Here is a 17,384-nt window from a genome sequence, read left to right on the forward strand (position 1 = left end):
AACAGCCTCGGGCTTCAGGGCGACGATCGGAGAACACTAGCAGTGGTCTCCCATCATATCAATAACGAGCGCCGCATCTGAGTGGTTTTAGAGTGAGGGCTCACACTCCACTGGCATCCCACGATGCAATCGCGGGATGTCATTGGTTTCTATGGCAGCCGGGGACATAACAAAGGCCACCAGGTCTGCCTCTAGTGATTGTTTGTTAGGTCATGCCAGAGGGATGGCCTAATGCCTCATGCACACGTCCGTTGTGCCACTCGGGCAGTTTTTGATGGCATCCGTGTGGCACTCAATAGTCTTCACGGACCCATTCTCTTTAGCGGGTTAATCAGGTCCATGAAAAATGGTCCAAGTCTCCGATCCGAGGAAAGATAGAACATGTCCTTTCTTTCCTCGGATTACTGACGGGACTTGGACGGCGCACACGGTCATGTGCATGAGGTGTAATAGATGCCTGTCAGACTGACAGCCAATAAAACAATGCAATACAGGAGTATTGCAGTGTATTATAAAAAGATCACACAGTGAAGTCCCCCAGTGGGACTAAAAAAAGTCCCAAGTAAAAAGAAATTAAGAATCCACTTTTTCCCCTTACAAAATACCAAATATGTGTAACTTTTTTCATAATAAAGTATCGCCACATCCGTAACGACCCCAACTATGAAACAATTACATTATTTAACCCGTGCGGTGAATGCCGTAAAAAAAAATCAAATAAAAAATAATGCAAGAATTACTATTTTCTGTTCATCCGGTGATAAAATGTGATCAAAACGTTGCATGTTCTCCAAAACGGTACCATCAAAAACTGCAAGTCGTCCCGCAAAAAAACCCTTCATGCAGTTGGGGGTCCCATTCTGATGTTCCGTCAGACCGACTACGCTATTGCTTAAAGCAAAACGACGGGTCTGGTGCACAACAGAGACAAACGGAAAGCATGGGCACCGGATCCGTCACCGTTCAAATCAATGGTGATGGAAACGGAAACCTCTGGTTGAAAAATAAAGTGTTTACTGTGTAAAAGTAGGAAAACATAAAAAACCTTAATAAGTCAGGTGTCGCCGCAAATCGTAACGACACTCTGAATAAAGTTGTTATGTTATTTATACCACACAGTAGAAGGTGTCAATTAAGACGCAAAAAAGAGTGATGAAATTTCCGTTTTTTTACACTACCCCACCCAAAAAAATTCAATAAAAAGTTAATCAAAATCATATGTACCCCAAAACCGTGCTATTTTGTCCGGCAAAAAGACCTTATAGAACGATGTCAACGGAAAAATAAAAAAAGTTATAGCTCTTTGAATACGACGATGAAAAACTTTTCCACTTTCTGACAACTGATGACCTATCCACTGTATAGGTCATCAGTATATGATCGGTGCCTGTCCGACACCTGGACCCCGCACCGATCCGCCACTCCAGCTCCCTCCGGGCACCGGACCATGTTGCTGGAAGCAGATGGCTCCAGTCAAAGAATAGCGGCCCAGCTGCAGTATTTAAGTGAATAGGAGCAGAGCTGCAGTTCTCCCGAACGGCCGCCATGCAGTGATCGGAGCCGTCTGCTTCTGGCTCCAACTACTGTATCCCGTTCCAAACCTCCGGTGCACAGAGGCAGCCGGAGTTGCAGATCGGTGCGGGGCCCGGATGTCGGACATGCACCGATCATATACTGATGACCTATCTGGTGGATAGGTCATCAGTTTTCAGAAAGTGGACAACCCCTTTAAGGTTAAAAATACCTTTGGTATTAAGGGGTTAAAGGGAACCTGTCCCCAGCATTTCACCTGTTGAGCTTTACTTCTCCCTCACCGGCCGCTGCTGTCACATGTTCATTGCCGTTATCCCCGCTCCTAAACTCCTCCTCCGACTGTAAATAACGTTCTGCAAACATTTTGCGCCTTTTATGGTAATTATCCGCTGCCGCTTTGTGCGCACCCCAGAGGAGGACATCAGTGCACAAGCGCGGGATATTGTGTGCTGGCGGAAGACGAGGAGCTGTCAATCAAAAGTAAGGAGGCGGGGTTAACCCGGAAAGACTTGAGGAAAGAAGATCTGACTCTTCTGCTCATTAGCATACGGCGCGGGAACACAAAAAAACGGAATACTAAAGCTACAGAGCGACTAAGAAGACAATTACAGGTTATATAGAAATGATATGTCACCCACCACCACCAGGTAGCGCTGGTCTAACAGCTGGAATGCTGGGACAGGTTCCCTTTAAACCAGGTATTTTTTTCCCATTCCTCCAACAATTACATAAAAACAAATGTCAAATCCATTTTGATTTCAGGTTATAATGCAACAAAACACCAAGAGGGTGAATACATGCGCAAGGCACTCGATCTACTCCTAAATACTAATAATAACAGTAATAATAATACTAATAATACTGATAATAATAATACTAATAATACTGATAATAATACTAATAATACTGATAATACTGATAATAATAATACTAATAATACTGATAATACTGATAATAATTCTAATATCTACTCCATCCTACTCGGTACTCCTGACATTCTAATTGTAATCATCCTTCAGGGAAACTGCAATATATAAAAACTAGTTGTAGATTTACACTCAGTGGCCACTCTTAGACCACAGTTGCTTCTTCTTGAGATCCCCCGGGTCTCACATAATCTCCTCATGGGTGGAAACCTTCCTTACAGACTGTAATGTCCACAGCCGCGGACCGTCGTGCTTACCTGCTCCCCGACGTCCGCGGCCATGGGCAAGTGAATGCCAGGCGGCATCTCCCTCCTGAGAGACGCACCCACTTCCACATCACTGCACTGGTTCCCAAAGGGTGCGCTCGCGCCCAGCCTTAAAGGGCCAGTGCACACACGTGAGTCAAATCTGTAATTTGCCCATGATCACCCTGGACTATAAAAAGGGCTCTACCCTTTCACTCATGGTGGTACGGATCGTGACACAGACTCATGCAATATTAAAGTCTCTCGTTGCTGCTGCCAGATTGTCGTCTGCAATGCTCCACGGGAGGAGACCTGTAGATGACGCAGCCACGGAAGGAGACTTGTAGATGACGCAGCCACGGGAGGACACAGAACTAATCTGTCGTGTTTGTGGAATAACTTGAAGATGACGTTGGCTCAGGGACAGCTTTCTCCAGCCGTGGCTATTAGAAGGTGGGTGGACTGCGGCAGTTATGGAGCTTAACTGGTATTAGCGTCCTAATGTTTGCATACAGCCCCCCTGCCACTATACCACCAGCCTCAACTTATGGGCCAGTTTTATAGGACATGGGGTTCTGGGCAACAAGCAGATCGTCAGCGCATCTGTGTCTTCTGAGCCCAGAATATCTGCTTCATAAGACTGAAGGGAATTCTGCTAAGGAACAAAAACTTCCCAGTCACCCATCACGTCACCACATTGTGTCACATGACATAACATCTTACTAGGTAAGATCACATGACGCCACATTGTATCATATGACACCGCATTGTACCACATGATGTCACATATTATTACATCATCAAATCTGACGCTCGATGTTACTATAAAGGACGTCTGAAGGAATCTCCAAGTGATAGAACTAAAGAAATGTTTCCTGAGGGGATTCCTCTCTTGCATTCTCTGATGTCAGTTTCATTAACGGCACAGAATAATGAGACACACTTACACAATGAGGAGTAGAGGGTATTGGTTCTTCTCTGTAAAATCCCGAGGAAACGACAGTCGTAGAGGAAGCTCTTAAAGAAGAGAGACAATGAGTGAGATACGGGAGGCCGTGGTGTGAGAGCCCCTCCCCCACAGACCAGGCCCTGCCCCCTCATTACCATAGTCCTCAATGGGAATCATTTTTACTTCACTTCTGAAGATCTCTTTCTGGGAAACGGCTTCTTGTAGCACAAAATTGTTTTCTATTGTATAAAATTCTGTGGAAAATAAAGGAAAAAAATAAATGTATCAAAGGGTCCCATTTTTCCTGATCCGAGCTCCCTGCCCCCTCCCTGATCACTGCGTAATATGCTGAGCTCCCTGCCCCCTCCTTGATCACTGCGTAATATGCCGAGCTCCCTGCCCCCTCCCTTATCACTGCGTAATATGCTGAGCTCCCTGCCCCCTCCCAGATCACTATGTAATATGCCGAGCTCCCTGCCCCTCCTTGATTACTGCGTAATATGCCGAGCTCCCTGCCCCCTCCCTGATCACTACGTAATATGCCGAGCTCCCTGCCCCCTCCTTGATTACTGAGTAATATGCCGAGCTCCCTGCCCACTCCCTGATCACTACGTAATATGCCGAGCTCCCTGCCCCCTCCCTGATCACTGTGTAAGATGCCGAGCTCCCTGCCCCCTCCCTGATCACTATGTAATATGCCGAACTCCCTGCCCCCTCCCTGATCTCTGCATAATATGCCGGGCTCCCTGCCCCCTCCCTGACCACTGCGTAATATGCCGATCTCCCTGCCCCCTCCTTGATCACTGCGTAATATGCCGAGCTCCCTGCCCCTCCCTGACCACTGCGTAATATGCCGATCTCCCTGACCCCTGCGTAATATGCCGAGCTCCCTGCCCCTCCCTGATCTCTGCGTAATATGCCGAGCTCCCTGCCCCCTCCCTGATCTCTGCGTAATATGCCGAGCTCCCTGCCCCCTCCCTGATCACTGCATAATATGCCGAACTCCCTGCCCCATCCTTGATCTCTGCATAATATGCCGGGCTCCCTGCCCCCTCCCTGATCTCTGGGTAATATGCCGAGATCCCTGCCCCCTCCCTGATCATTGTGTAATATGCCGAGCTCCCTGCGTAATATGCCAATCTCCCTGCCCCCTCCCTCATCACTGCGTAATATGCCGAGCTCCCTGCCCCTTCCCTGATCTCTGTGTAATATGCCGGGCTCCCTGCCCCCTCCCTGACCACTGTGTAATATGCCGAGCTCCCTGCCCCCTCCCTGATCACTGCGTAATATGCCGAGCTCCCTGATCTCTGCGTACTATGCCAAGCTCCCTGCCCCCTCCCTGATCACTGCGTACTATGCCAAGCTCCCTGCCCCCTCCCTTATCACTGCGTAATATGCCAAGCTCCCTACCCCCTCCCTGACCACTGTGTAATATGCCGAGCTCCCTGTCCCCTCCCTTATCACTGCGTAATATGCCGAGCTCCCTGCCCCCTCCCTTGTCACTGCGTAATATGCCGAGCTCCCTGCCCCCTCCCTCATCACTGCGTAATATGCCGAGCTCCCTGCCCCCTCCCTGACCACTGCGTAATATGCAGAGTTCCCTGCCCCCTCCCTGATCTCTGCATACTATGCCGAGCTCACTGCCCCCTCCCTCATCGCTGCGTAATATGCCGAGCTCCCTGCCCCCTCCCTTATCACTGCGTAATATGCCAAGCTCCCTGCCCCCTCCCTCATCACTGCGTAATATGCCGAGCTCCCTGCCCCCTCCCTGATCACTGCATAATATGCCGAACTCCCTGCCCCCTCCCTTATCACTGCGTAATATGCCGATCTCCCTGCCCCCTCCCTTATCACTGCGTAATATGCAGAGCTCCCTGCCCCCTCCCTTATCACTGTGTAATATGCTGAGCTCCCTGCCCCCTCCCTCATCACTGCGTAATATGCCGAGCTCCCTGCCCCCTCCCTTATCACTGCGTAATATGCCGAGCTCCCTGCCCCCTCCCTGATCACTGCGAAATATACAGAGCTCCCTGCCCCCTCCCTTATCACTGCGTAATATGCCAAGCTCCCTGCCCCCTCCCTGATCACTGCGTAATATGCCGAGCTCCCTGCCCCCTCCCTGATCTCTGCGTAATATGCCGAGCTCCCTGCCCCCTCCCTGATCACTACGTAATATGCAGAGCTACCTGCCCCCTCCCTGATCTCTGCGTAATATGCCGAGCTCCCTGCCCCCTCCCTCATCACTGCGTAATATGCCGAGCTCCCTGCCCCCTCCCTGATCACTGCCCCCTCCCTTATCACTGCGTAATATGCCGAGCTCCCTGCCCCCTCCCTGATAACTGCGTAATATGCTGAGCTCCCTGCCCCCTCCCTTATCACTGCGTAATATGCTGAGCTCCCTGACCCCTCCCTTATCACTGCGTAATATGCCGAGCTCCCTTCCCCCTCCCTTATCACTGCGTAATATGCTGAGCTCCCTGCAGGAGGCATCCTGATGTAGAAGCCTCATTCTGGCTGGACGTTTACTCTAATGGGGGAGATTTGTTCCAGTGCGGGAGCTGGATGATAATATGTGGATGGTTGTGTCCAGTGGGGCAGATATGGGCAGTAGAATAAGGGCATTTCTGTAGGCAGGAGATTGAAGTTTCTGCATCAGAATTATATGACATTACAAAGAATATGAGATCAGGATGAAGTCGCCAGATAAGACCGCAGAACTCCATGCAGATCCTCAAATAAACCGGTAACATCCACATCACCATAATATACAGAAAGTGAACTGGTGAGGAAAAAAACAACGAGGTCAGTCCCTCCTCAGGAGAAGTAGATGTGGAGACTGAGGATATTGTATAGTGACCCTCCTTATACAGGTCTCCTGATAATGGGACATCTTTCATGTAGGATTGCTAAATTGTGGGATCTGAGGTCTCCCCATCAATACTTCCAGACAATGAAAAAAGCTGCAGCGGCATCCCCCTCCTACCCTCTTTCTCCTGATCTACTCTTTATTGTATTACTGTGGATGGATGTGTTAGCCACTGAGGAGGTCTAAAACATTTCTGAAAATCCTACTGGGAGAGGAAGAACAGACTGCTGGAAGGTGGAGTTTCTTCCATTACTGCTGAGGAGTGTGGACGGGTGTAGACTGAGGAGTGTGGAAGCGTGTGGTTGTTTGTGGAGAAGCTCCTGGAACTCCAGCATTTAAGCCCAAACCGGGGACTCTACTTATACCATCAGCCCAGGTTTATAACACCTTACCTGGATTTGGAGAGGGTCCCGAAGGGGGCTCCATCCTAGGATGGAGCCTCGGTCCTTCTCCCTCAGGAGTAGGCTGGTGGAGGGACAAGCCAGCAAGCTGGAATGGAAAGAAACAGTCAGCCTCGGGGGAGAAAAAGTCACCTCGGGGCAGCAGCAATGTTGTCCCGGCTCCCCCTAAGGCTGAGGCGCCAAGAGGAGCCGCGAGGAGAAAACCAGAGATGGTGTCAGTTTCCCCCAGAGAAGGCCCAGCACTATTGGGGCCTGAACACCAGAGCTGCGGGGACACCCTGGAGTGGGGATAGCTGAGATCGGGAGAGGACGTCACGGTGACCCACATCCAGGAGTACCGTGACCTGCGTAAGTCCCTGCAGCGCCTCCGGGTGGAGCTGGCAGTCGCCCGAGACAGGGCGGCCAGGTCTCCAGGGGCAATGAGGGCCCGATACTCACTACAAGCGTGGATATTGGTGCGAGACAAAGGAGATGGAGGAAAGACGCCTGGAAATAGTCGCTGGGGGAGGTATCTTCTCGGAGAAGCTCCAGAATGATCATAGTTTTGGACAGGTGTCGTCCCCCAGCGTGAACACGTGTGTAAAAGACAAAGGAGAGGATGAAATGGAAACAACGCTGCCATCAGAGCCGGTCTCCACCGGGTCCCCTCTGCGGGAGGACAGTAATTCGGAGATCCCTGGGGAGACCGACGGTGAGTAGGATAAAAGGAGTGTGGAAGACAGCAGAGCCATTGAATGTGCGGCTGCCATCATCATCTGAGAGCAGCTCGGAGTCCGAGGACGAGGCCTTGAGGATTTTCTTCAGAGCCAGGTTACTCTGTTGGATCTTTTAGTGGTGCTAAGTCTGAGTAGTGGGAAATGTTCAAAGAACGGGTGGCAGAGTTTTTCCGCCAGTTCTCGTGCCTCAGGTCCCTGAATAGGTACCGCCTATATCTGGAACTGAGGACGAAACTCGAACATCTGGTCTCAACCGGAGGTAGTAGGGAGGAGATCTCCATGGTGAAAGCTTTGCCCAGGAGGTGTCAGTATGATAGGTACGCATCTTTGGTTCTTGAGAGGGATTTCGGGAGGTACCGCTCGCCAGACCCCTACAGGAACTGTAAGATGTCAGTGAGTCGTAAGATCATTACAGGAATGGCTGATCGTACAGGATCTCTGAAGAGGTCCAAGTCAGGGATCCTGAAGGTCGTCAGATCCTTCTACTCGCAACTCTAAGCAGAGATGAGATGTCGGCTTTCCTGGCTGAAACTATTTTTGAGCCAGGGATAGACCCTGCTCTCTGTGTTTTGAAAGAATCGATCAAGGAAGAGGAAGTGGGACTGGTGATTGATGGGCTTGCCCTAAAAAAACTCGCTATGACTGGATGGCTTAACATCCGAGTGTGATGGTGCATTAGGTGTGGTTTATTGTGAGCCCTTAGCAGAGAGGAATGACTCTGTAATCAGGTACCACAGGTCGTGTCTCCAGCCTATGGACAATCAGACGAGTCAGAGGTGAAGTCCACAAGACATAAAGTGTCTTCATTGTCCAGTCCCCACAGGGGGTCATCAGGAGGCAAAACAGTTATATTCAGCTCAGGTGCAGACCAGCAAACAAGGGTGATCCAATTATCTCCCCCATTGTGCTCTCATCCCGGCTGTGGCAATACACATGTTAGCACAAAGGACACAACTCCCATACAGACAGCAGAGACACAAACTAAAGTCATTATAATGATGGTGACTAGAAACTGCCAAGATGTCCTCCCCCTGAGTGGATATAAGGGCTTGTCCTGGAGAGGATGGAGATCTTCTGGATTTAGACCTTCAGGAGAGCTGAAGCTGAGGCCGGCGCTCTGAAGATGTTCCTGTGATCACCTTATTTTGTGGACTGTGTGTTATTCCTGCATTGAACGCGACTTGTTCTGTCAGCATTGGATACAATAAACCCTGTTGGAGTTGCCCTGTCGTCACTGGCTTTGTTGATCGTGCATTAACCTAACGCGCCCCATGACACAGAGTTTTATAAAACCTTTAATGGAACCCTAGTTCCCCTCTTGACTGCGGTGTTTAATGAGTGCCTTTCCTTGGGTACTTTGCCATCTTATCGAAGGGTAAAGACTCGACCCGTATTGAGAATTGGCGTCCCATAGCGCTGCTCAATGCGGACAGAAAGGTTCTCGCAAACGTACTGTTTAATCGGCTGGTGAAGTTTGCACCCCGGCTCCTTTCACCGATCCAGCATTGCTCTGTTCCAGGCCGCAGCACATTTAGTGCTGTTCTCAGTGTCAGAGAGGCAGTGGAGCAGGGAAGCGCAGGTCGATGGAATGGGTAAGGCTTTTGACCGGGTGGACCACGAGTACCTCTGGTCGGTCCTGTTGAGGTGCGGCCTACCGGGGGGCTTTGTCAATTGGCTTACGATAGACTGGGGCTGAGACTTTTGCACTGGTGAACGGTTGGGTCGGAAACCCCCTTTGAGGCTGGGTCTGGTGTTTGCCAGGTATGTCCCTTGAGCCTTTTGTTATATGCGTTCGCGATTGATCCTTTTTTTAAAGGGATTGATCGTGGGCCATGGGCGGGAGTCGGGGCCGGCCTGGAGGGCCCGGAAGCCACTCAGAGGCTGGTTGCATACGCAGACGACGTCTCCATTTTTGTCTCCTCGAACGGGGAGGCGGAGTGGGTAATGTCGGAAGTGGAGCGTTACTCATTGGCATCTGGGTCCAAGATCAACCAGTATAAGTGCGAGAGTCTCTGGCTGGGAGAAGGAGATCCTAATTTTGATCTCCCGAACACCCTTACAGAGCCACAGGGGTCTGCTAAGATCTTAGGAGTCGAATTTGGCCTGGGTGATTATAGCAAGTAGAACTGGGAGGATAGGCTGAATTTAGCTGCCCAGAAGGTCGGCCAATGGAAGGGTTGGTCATTAACCCAGAGTGAAAAAGTTCACCTGGCCAGGGCCTACCTGTTGCCCATGTTGCTCTACCTGGGCTGTGTGTGCATCTTGCCAGAACCTCTCTGGGCCTGGGTCTATAGCCTGTTCTTCCAGCTGTTATGGGGGAACAGGCTTAACCTAATCAAGAGGGAGGTTACTTACCTACCAAGGACACTAGGCGGGTTAGATATGGTTATTACAGAGGCTGCAGGCAGGAGAGGGGTACAGGCTGCTGGAAGGTGAGGAGGTGACACTGTCCTCTTATAACATATATTACAGAGGCTGCAGGCAGGAGAGGGGGTACAGGCTGCTGGAAGGTGAGGAGGTGACACTGTCCTCTAATAACATATATTACAGAGAGGCTGCAGGCAGGAGAGGGGGTACAGGCTGCTGGAAGGTGAGGGGGTGACCCTGTCCTCTAATAACATATATTACAGAGGCTGCAGGCAGGAGAGGGGGTACAGGCTGCTGGAAGGTGGAGGATGACAGAAATAATACTGACCTGAGGGGTTACTTGTATTATGGACACTAAACACGTGGACTCCTGGACCTGTGATAGTAGAATAAAATGTCGGAGTAACTATCACCATCATTCAGAAAACATTTATAAAATTTATAATTCATATGATTTTTGTAATATGCATTTAATGTCTAATTGGTGCCTCCATTGACTATCAGAACTGGGTTCCGACAATTAGGGGGTCCAAGTGTCGTACTTCCACGACAAAGATTTATTGGGGTTCCTGCAGATTTATTGTATTTTAGTTGTATTGTGTGAAGCTTCATGAACTGAACTAAGGGCACAATTACCTGTACTCGGCGTGCGTGGCGGCATTATCTGTACTCGGGGTGTGTGGCGGCATTATCTGTACTCGTGGTGTGTGGCGGCATTATCTGTACTCGGCGTGCGTGGCGGCATTATCTGTACTCGGCGTGCGTGGCAGCATTATCTGTACTCGGGGTGCGTGGCGGCATTATCTGTACTCGGCGTGCGTGGCGGCATTATCTGTACTCGGCGTGCGTGGCGGCATTATCTGTACTCGGCGTGCGTGGCGGCATTATCTGTACTCGGCGTGCGTGGCGGCATTATCTGTACTCGGCGTGCGTGGCGGCATTATCTGTACTCGGCGTGCGTGGCGGCATTATCTGTACTCGGGGTGCGTGGCGGCATTATCTGTACTCGGGGTGCGTGGCGGCATTCTGTACTCGGGGTGCGTGGCGGCATTATCTGTACTCGGGGTGCGTGGCGGCATTATCTGTAATCGGCGTGTGTGGCGGCATTATCTGTACTCGGCGTGTGTGGCGGCATTATCTGTACTCGGCGTGTGTGGCGGCATTATCTGTACTCGGCGTGTGTGGCGGCATTATCTGTACTCGGGGTGTGTGGCGGCATTATCTGTACTCGGGGTGTGTGGCGGCATTATTTGTACTCGGGGTGTGTGGCGGCATTATCTGTACTCGGGGTGTGTGGCGGCATTATCTGTACTCGGGGTGTGTGGCGGCATTATCTGTACTCGGGGTGTGTGGCGGCATTATCTGTACTCGGGGTGTGTGGCGGCATTATCTGTACTCGGGGTGTGTGGCGGCATTATCTGTACTCGGCGTGTGTGGCGGCATTATCTGTAATCGGCGTGTGTGGCGGCATTATCTGTACTCGGCGTGTGTGGCGGCATTATCTGTACTCGGCGTGTGTGGCGGCATTATCTGTACTCGGCGTGTGTGGCGGCATTATCTGTACTCGGCGTGTGTGGCGGCATTATCTGTACTCGGGGTGTGTGGCGGCATTATCTGTACTCGGTGTGTGGCGGCATTATCTGTACTCGGCGTGTGTGGCGGCATTATCTGTACTCGGCGTGTGTGGCGGCATTATCTGTACTCGGCGTGTGTGGCGGCATTATCTGTACTCGGGGTGTGTGGCGGCATTATCTGTACTCGGGGTGTGTGGCGGCATTATCTGTACTCGGGGTGTGTGGCGGCATTATCTGTACTTGGGGTGTGTGGCGGCTTATTGAGTCACTCCAAGCCGGTCTAGCTACTCTCCGTGCTGCACATGACGGTTACAATGGATATTAGATAGCGGTCATAATAATGGGACTCCACTGTATACATATTGTGTGTATTATGTGTATATATAGTGTGTATTATGTGTATATTATGTGTGTATTATGTGTGTATTATGTGTGTATTATGTGTATATTATGTGTGTATTATGTGTATCGTGTGTATTATGTGTGTATTATGTGTATATTATGTGTGTATTATGTGTGTATTATGTGTGTATTATGTGTGTATTTGTAAAGGATTTGCCAGACACAGGTTCTGTGTCGACGCCCGTGGGCAATCAGTCTGCACCTGCTCCTATGTCTGTGAGACTGACTCCATCTTCCACCACTCAGGATGGCAGGCTTAGGAGTGGGAGAGCCTATCACAGCCTGGCCAGACGGAGCTAGTTCCCGCCCACTGTCTATTTATACCTGCCTTTCCTGTGCCTCCTTTGCCTGTGATTCTTCTATGCTTGTTTCCTGGCTTGCTGCTGCTGCTTGTACTACTGATCCTCTGCTTGTTATTGACCATGGCTTTCTGACCACTCTCCTGCTCAGCGTTTTGTACCTCGCTCACTCCTGGTTTGACTCGGCTCGTTCACCACTCTTGTTGCTCACGGTGTCTCCGTGGGCAGCTGGCCCGTTTCCCTAGCTTCTGTGTACCCCTGTCTGTTTTGTCTGTCTTGCACTTACTGAGAGTAGGGACCGTCGCCCAGTTGTTCCTCCTCTGCAGGAGGTTCAGATTCAGCGGTGGTATCTGACACTCCAGATTCTAACGACCCTGAAGATAGTTATATCCTAAGTAAGGATAGTGACACTTCATTCTGACTCCATATGTTCTGAACCCATAGGTGATCTACATAGGCACCCCAGCCCCAGGAAGAGGCATCCGTTGTGAGGACTTTCTGTGGAGGGGGAACCAGAGACTTGCCGGACCGGAGAGTGTCTGGGATTAACCGCCAGCTGAGGTTTTGAAGGGGGTAGTTGGAGACTTTGAAGAGGGCGTCCAGATTTCTGACATTTTTGTCCCAGGCTCTGAGGATGTCAAGCTCTAATGATATCATGTGGGCTTTGGTCCAGGGGACCGCATCTATAGATGAGGTCATTAGACCTAGGATTTTCATAGCTCCTCGAAACAATATATTCCGATGGCAAATAAGGCGTTCTATTGAACCCCGGATTGCAGCAATCCTCTCTGGAGACAACTTGACTGTCATCGACTGGGAATTCACTATAGTTACATAGTTACATAGTTAGTACGGCTGAAAAAAGACACATGTCCATCAAGTTCAACCAAGGGAAGGGAAAAGGGAAGGAAAAATTTCTACACATAGGAGCTAATATTTTTTTGTTCTAGGAAATTATCTAACCCTTTTTTAAAGCCATCTACTGTCCCTGCTGTGACCAGCTCCTGCGGTAGGCTATTCCATAAATTCACAGTTCTCACTGTAAAGAAGCCTTGTCGCCTCTGCAGCTTGAACCTTTTTTTCTCCAGACGGAGGGAGTGCCCCCTTGTTTTTTGAGCGGGTTTTACAAGGAACAGGATATCACCATATTTTTTGTATGTGCCATTAATATATTTATATAAGTTAATCATGTCCCCCCTTAGTCGTCTTTTTTCAAGGCTAAATAGGTTTAATTCTTTCAGTCTTTCCTCATAACTTAAATTCTCCATGCCCCTTATTAGCTTCGTTGCTCTTCTTTGTATTTTTTCCAACTCCAGGGCATCCTTTCTATGAACTGGAGCCCAGAACTGAACTGCATATTCTAGATGAGGCCTCACTAATGCTTTGTAAAGTGGCATTATTACATCCCTGTCCCGCGAGTCCATGCCTCTTTTAATACACGACAATATCCTGCTGGCCTTTGAAGCAGCTGATTGACACTGCATGCTGTTATTGAGTTTATGATTTACAAGTACACCCAGATCCTTCTCAACAAGTGAATCCGCCAGTGTAGCGCCCCCTAGGACATATGATGCATGCAGGTTGTTGGTACCCAGATGCATAACTTTACATTTATCTACATTAAACTTCATCTGCCAAGTGGACGCCCAAACACTTAGTTTGTTTAAATCTGCCTGCAATTCATGAACATCTTCCATAGTCTGAACTATATTACATAGCTTGGTGTCATCTGCAAAAATAGAAATAGTGCTATTAATCCCATCCTCTATATCATTAATAAATAAGTTGAATAATAGTGGTCCCAGCACTGAACCCTGGGGTACACCACTTATAACCGGTGACCATTCAGAGAAGGAATCATTGACCACAACTCTCTGGATACGGTCCTTGAGCCAATTCTCAATCCAATTACAAACTATATTTTCTAAACCTATAGTCCTTAATTTACCCATTAGGCGTCTATGGGGGACAGTGTCAAATGCCTTTGCAAAGTCCAAAAACACTAAATCCACAGCGGCCCCTCTGTCTAGACTTCTGCTCACCTCTTCATAAAAACAGATTAGGTTAGTTTGACAACTTCTGTCCTTAGTAAAACCGTGCTGGCTGTCACTTATAATGCTATTTATTGTCACATAATCCTGTATATAGTCCCTCAATAGCCCCTCAAACATTTTCCCCACGATGGATGTTAAGCTTACTGGTCTATAATTACCCGGGGAAGACCTATAGCCCTTTTTGAAAATAGGCACCACATTTGCCCTGCGCCAGTCCCTTGGCACTATACCAGTCACTAGAGATTCTCTGAATATTATGAAAAGGGGGACAGAAATAACTGAACTAAGCTCTTTAAGAACTCTAGGGTGTAACCCATCTGGTCCCGGGGCCTTGTGCACATTTATTTTATTTAATTTAGCTTGGACCATCTCTACATTCATCCAATTCAGTATATCAACTGATATATTAACAGCACTGGCAGCGGCTACATCAGCTGCTCCTTCTTCAGTTGTATATACAGAGCTAAAGAACCCATTTAGTAACTCTGCCTTCTCTTGATCCCCTGTGATCAACTCCCCATTACCATTATCTAGGGGTCCTACATGTTCAGACCTGGGCTTTTTTGCATTTATATGCTTGAAGAATTTTTTGGGATTTGTTTTACTATCCTTGGCCACCTGCCTTTCATTTTGTATTTTTGCTAATTTTATTACCTTTTTACAGATTTTATTAAGCTCTTTATATTTTACAAAGGCTACAGCTGTACCCTCAGATTTGTATTTTTTAAATGCCCTTTTTTTCTCATGTATTGCCCCTTTCACAGAAGGTGTAAGCCATGTGGGGTTTAATTTGAGTCCTTTATACTTGTTACCTGTAGGAATAAATTTTGCACTATAATAACTCAAAGTAGATTTGAAAATCTCCCATTTATCATTTGTTCCATTATTTGACATTAGTTCTTCCCAGTCTATATCCTGAATTGCCGCCCTCATCCTGGGGAAATTGGCTTTCTTAAAATTAAATGTTTTTGCCCTCCCAGCCTGCGTTTGTTTTTTACAGTATAGGTAAAATGTAACTATATTGTGATCACTGTTACCGAGGTTTTCACGAACATTGACATTCCCAACAAGCTCTGCATTATTACAAATGACCAGATCCAACAGAGCTTCACCTCTAGTCGGGTCTTCCACAAACTGGCCCATAAAATTGTCCTGCAACAGGTTGAGGAAATGTCTCCCCTTTGCAGTTGAAGCCGAACCATGACACCAATTAATATCCCGGAAATTAAAATCTCCCATTATCACTACAGTACCCGCCTGTGCAGCCCGCTCCATCTGTTTATATAGCTGAACTTCCATCTCCTTTTTTCAGTGTTTACCTCCCTTTCTAGTTCCACCCACAAGGTTTCAACCTCCTCACAGTATTCACCCTCTAATGTCTCTTTCACACTCACCTTCATATCACTTTTCACATACAGACATACACCACCACCTCCATATCACTGCTCACATACACACATACACCACCACCTTCATATCACTTCTCACATACAGACATACACCACCACCTTCATATCACTTCTCACATACAGACATACACCACCACCTTCATATCACTTCTCACATACAGACATACACCACCGCCTTCAAATCACTGCTCACATACAGACATACACCACCACCTTTCCTATTTGTCCTGTCTTTACGAAAAAGTGTAAAACCCTGTAGATTTACAGCCCAGTCATGTGAAGAGTCCAGCCATGTTTCAGCAACACCAACTATATCTATATTTTCTTCCAGTATCAAGGCCTCCAGCTCCCCCATTTTGCTTGCTAGACTTCTGGCATTTGTGAACATACACTTTAACTTGCCTGTCAGTTTTTCACTTTTATTATCAGAAATGTGATTTGACATTAATCGGTCCTTTTTATTTACACTGATGTTTTGTAACGAAAGGATCTCCTTATCTTGTTGTCTAGTCCTCTCCCCACATTCTGTTTCTCCCCCCACCAATATAGTCTGACCCCTCTCTAACCTGGCTACCCCTTTTTTTTCTACATTGACCTCCCTCCTCAGCCCTAGTTTAAATACTCCGCCACCCCAGCTAGAATTCTCTCCCCCAGCACAGCGGACCCCCTTCCATTTAGGTGCAAATCATCTGCAGAATACAGTTTGTACCCCAATGAAAAGTCAGCCCAGTGCTCTAGGAACCCAAATCCTTCTCCTCTACACCAAGACTTCAGCCATGCATTTAACTCCCTGAGCTCCCGCTGTCTTTCCTGTGATGCGCATGGCACAGGCAGTATTCCTGAGAATACAACCTTGGAGGTCCTTCCCTTCAGCTTGTAGCCTAGTTCTTTAAAATTATTCTTAAGGCTCCTCCACCTACCATTTATTCTGTCGTTGGTACCGACATGGACCACGACAGCTGGATCATCACCAGCCCCTCCCAGCAATTTGTCCACCCGTTCCACCACATGCCGAACCCTGGCACCAGGGAGACAGCAAACCATTCGGTTGAGGTGGTCTTGGCGACAAATAATTCTATCCGTCTTCCTGATTATAGAATCCCCTACGACTATCAATTGTCTTGGCTTACCTGCATTACCATCCCGCCGACTACTAGCTGGGCTGTTCTCCCGGCTGTTAGGGAGATCAGTATCCACTAGGGCTGCCATTTCTGAGACTGACACCCTCGCATCATCACCCAACTTGGCAATTTTGCCTGGAATGTCAGAAACCGGATCGGCCTTCCTTGTCTTTGACCCCTTTCTACTGCCCCTAACTACATTAACCCAGCTACTTACCTGATCCTGCTCACCCATGTCTTCACCCTCCAAATGAACCCTAAAAATGTCAGATTCTGTGATGGTGAGAGCTGTGACTTTCTGAAGTTCACCAGGAACCAGAGAAAGTGAAGAAACTCCAATGTGGTTTGGAGATGTTCTTGTAGAAGGGATTCTGATGATGCTTTTATTAGCCAGTCGTCCAAGTAAGGAACCACACATATCCCTTGCAGTTTCAGTGCTGCTATTAGGACCACCACGATTTTCGCGAACACACGAGGTGCCGACGAAATCCCGAAGGGTAGGCAGGTAAATTGGAAGTGCTG

At 48.5% G+C, this 17,384-nt stretch overlaps 1 protein-coding gene across 1 annotated transcript in view; it reads right to left on the reverse strand.

Moving 5' to 3' along the window:
- DPP10 (dipeptidyl peptidase like 10) overlaps nucleotides 1-17,384 on the reverse strand; it is a 285,774-nt gene that overhangs the window by 23,345 nt on the left and 245,045 nt on the right. Inside the window, 3 exon segments of the mRNA XM_075831017.1 lie at nucleotides 3,651-3,721; nucleotides 3,809-3,907; nucleotides 10,332-10,379. Coding sequence (XP_075687132.1) covers nucleotides 3,651-3,721; nucleotides 3,809-3,907; nucleotides 10,332-10,379 — 218 coding nt within the window.

The sequence above is a fragment of the Rhinoderma darwinii genome, chromosome 6, assembly GCF_050947455.1.
Source record: "Rhinoderma darwinii isolate aRhiDar2 chromosome 6, aRhiDar2.hap1, whole genome shotgun sequence".
Taxonomy (NCBI): domain Eukaryota; kingdom Metazoa; phylum Chordata; class Amphibia; order Anura; family Rhinodermatidae; genus Rhinoderma; species Rhinoderma darwinii.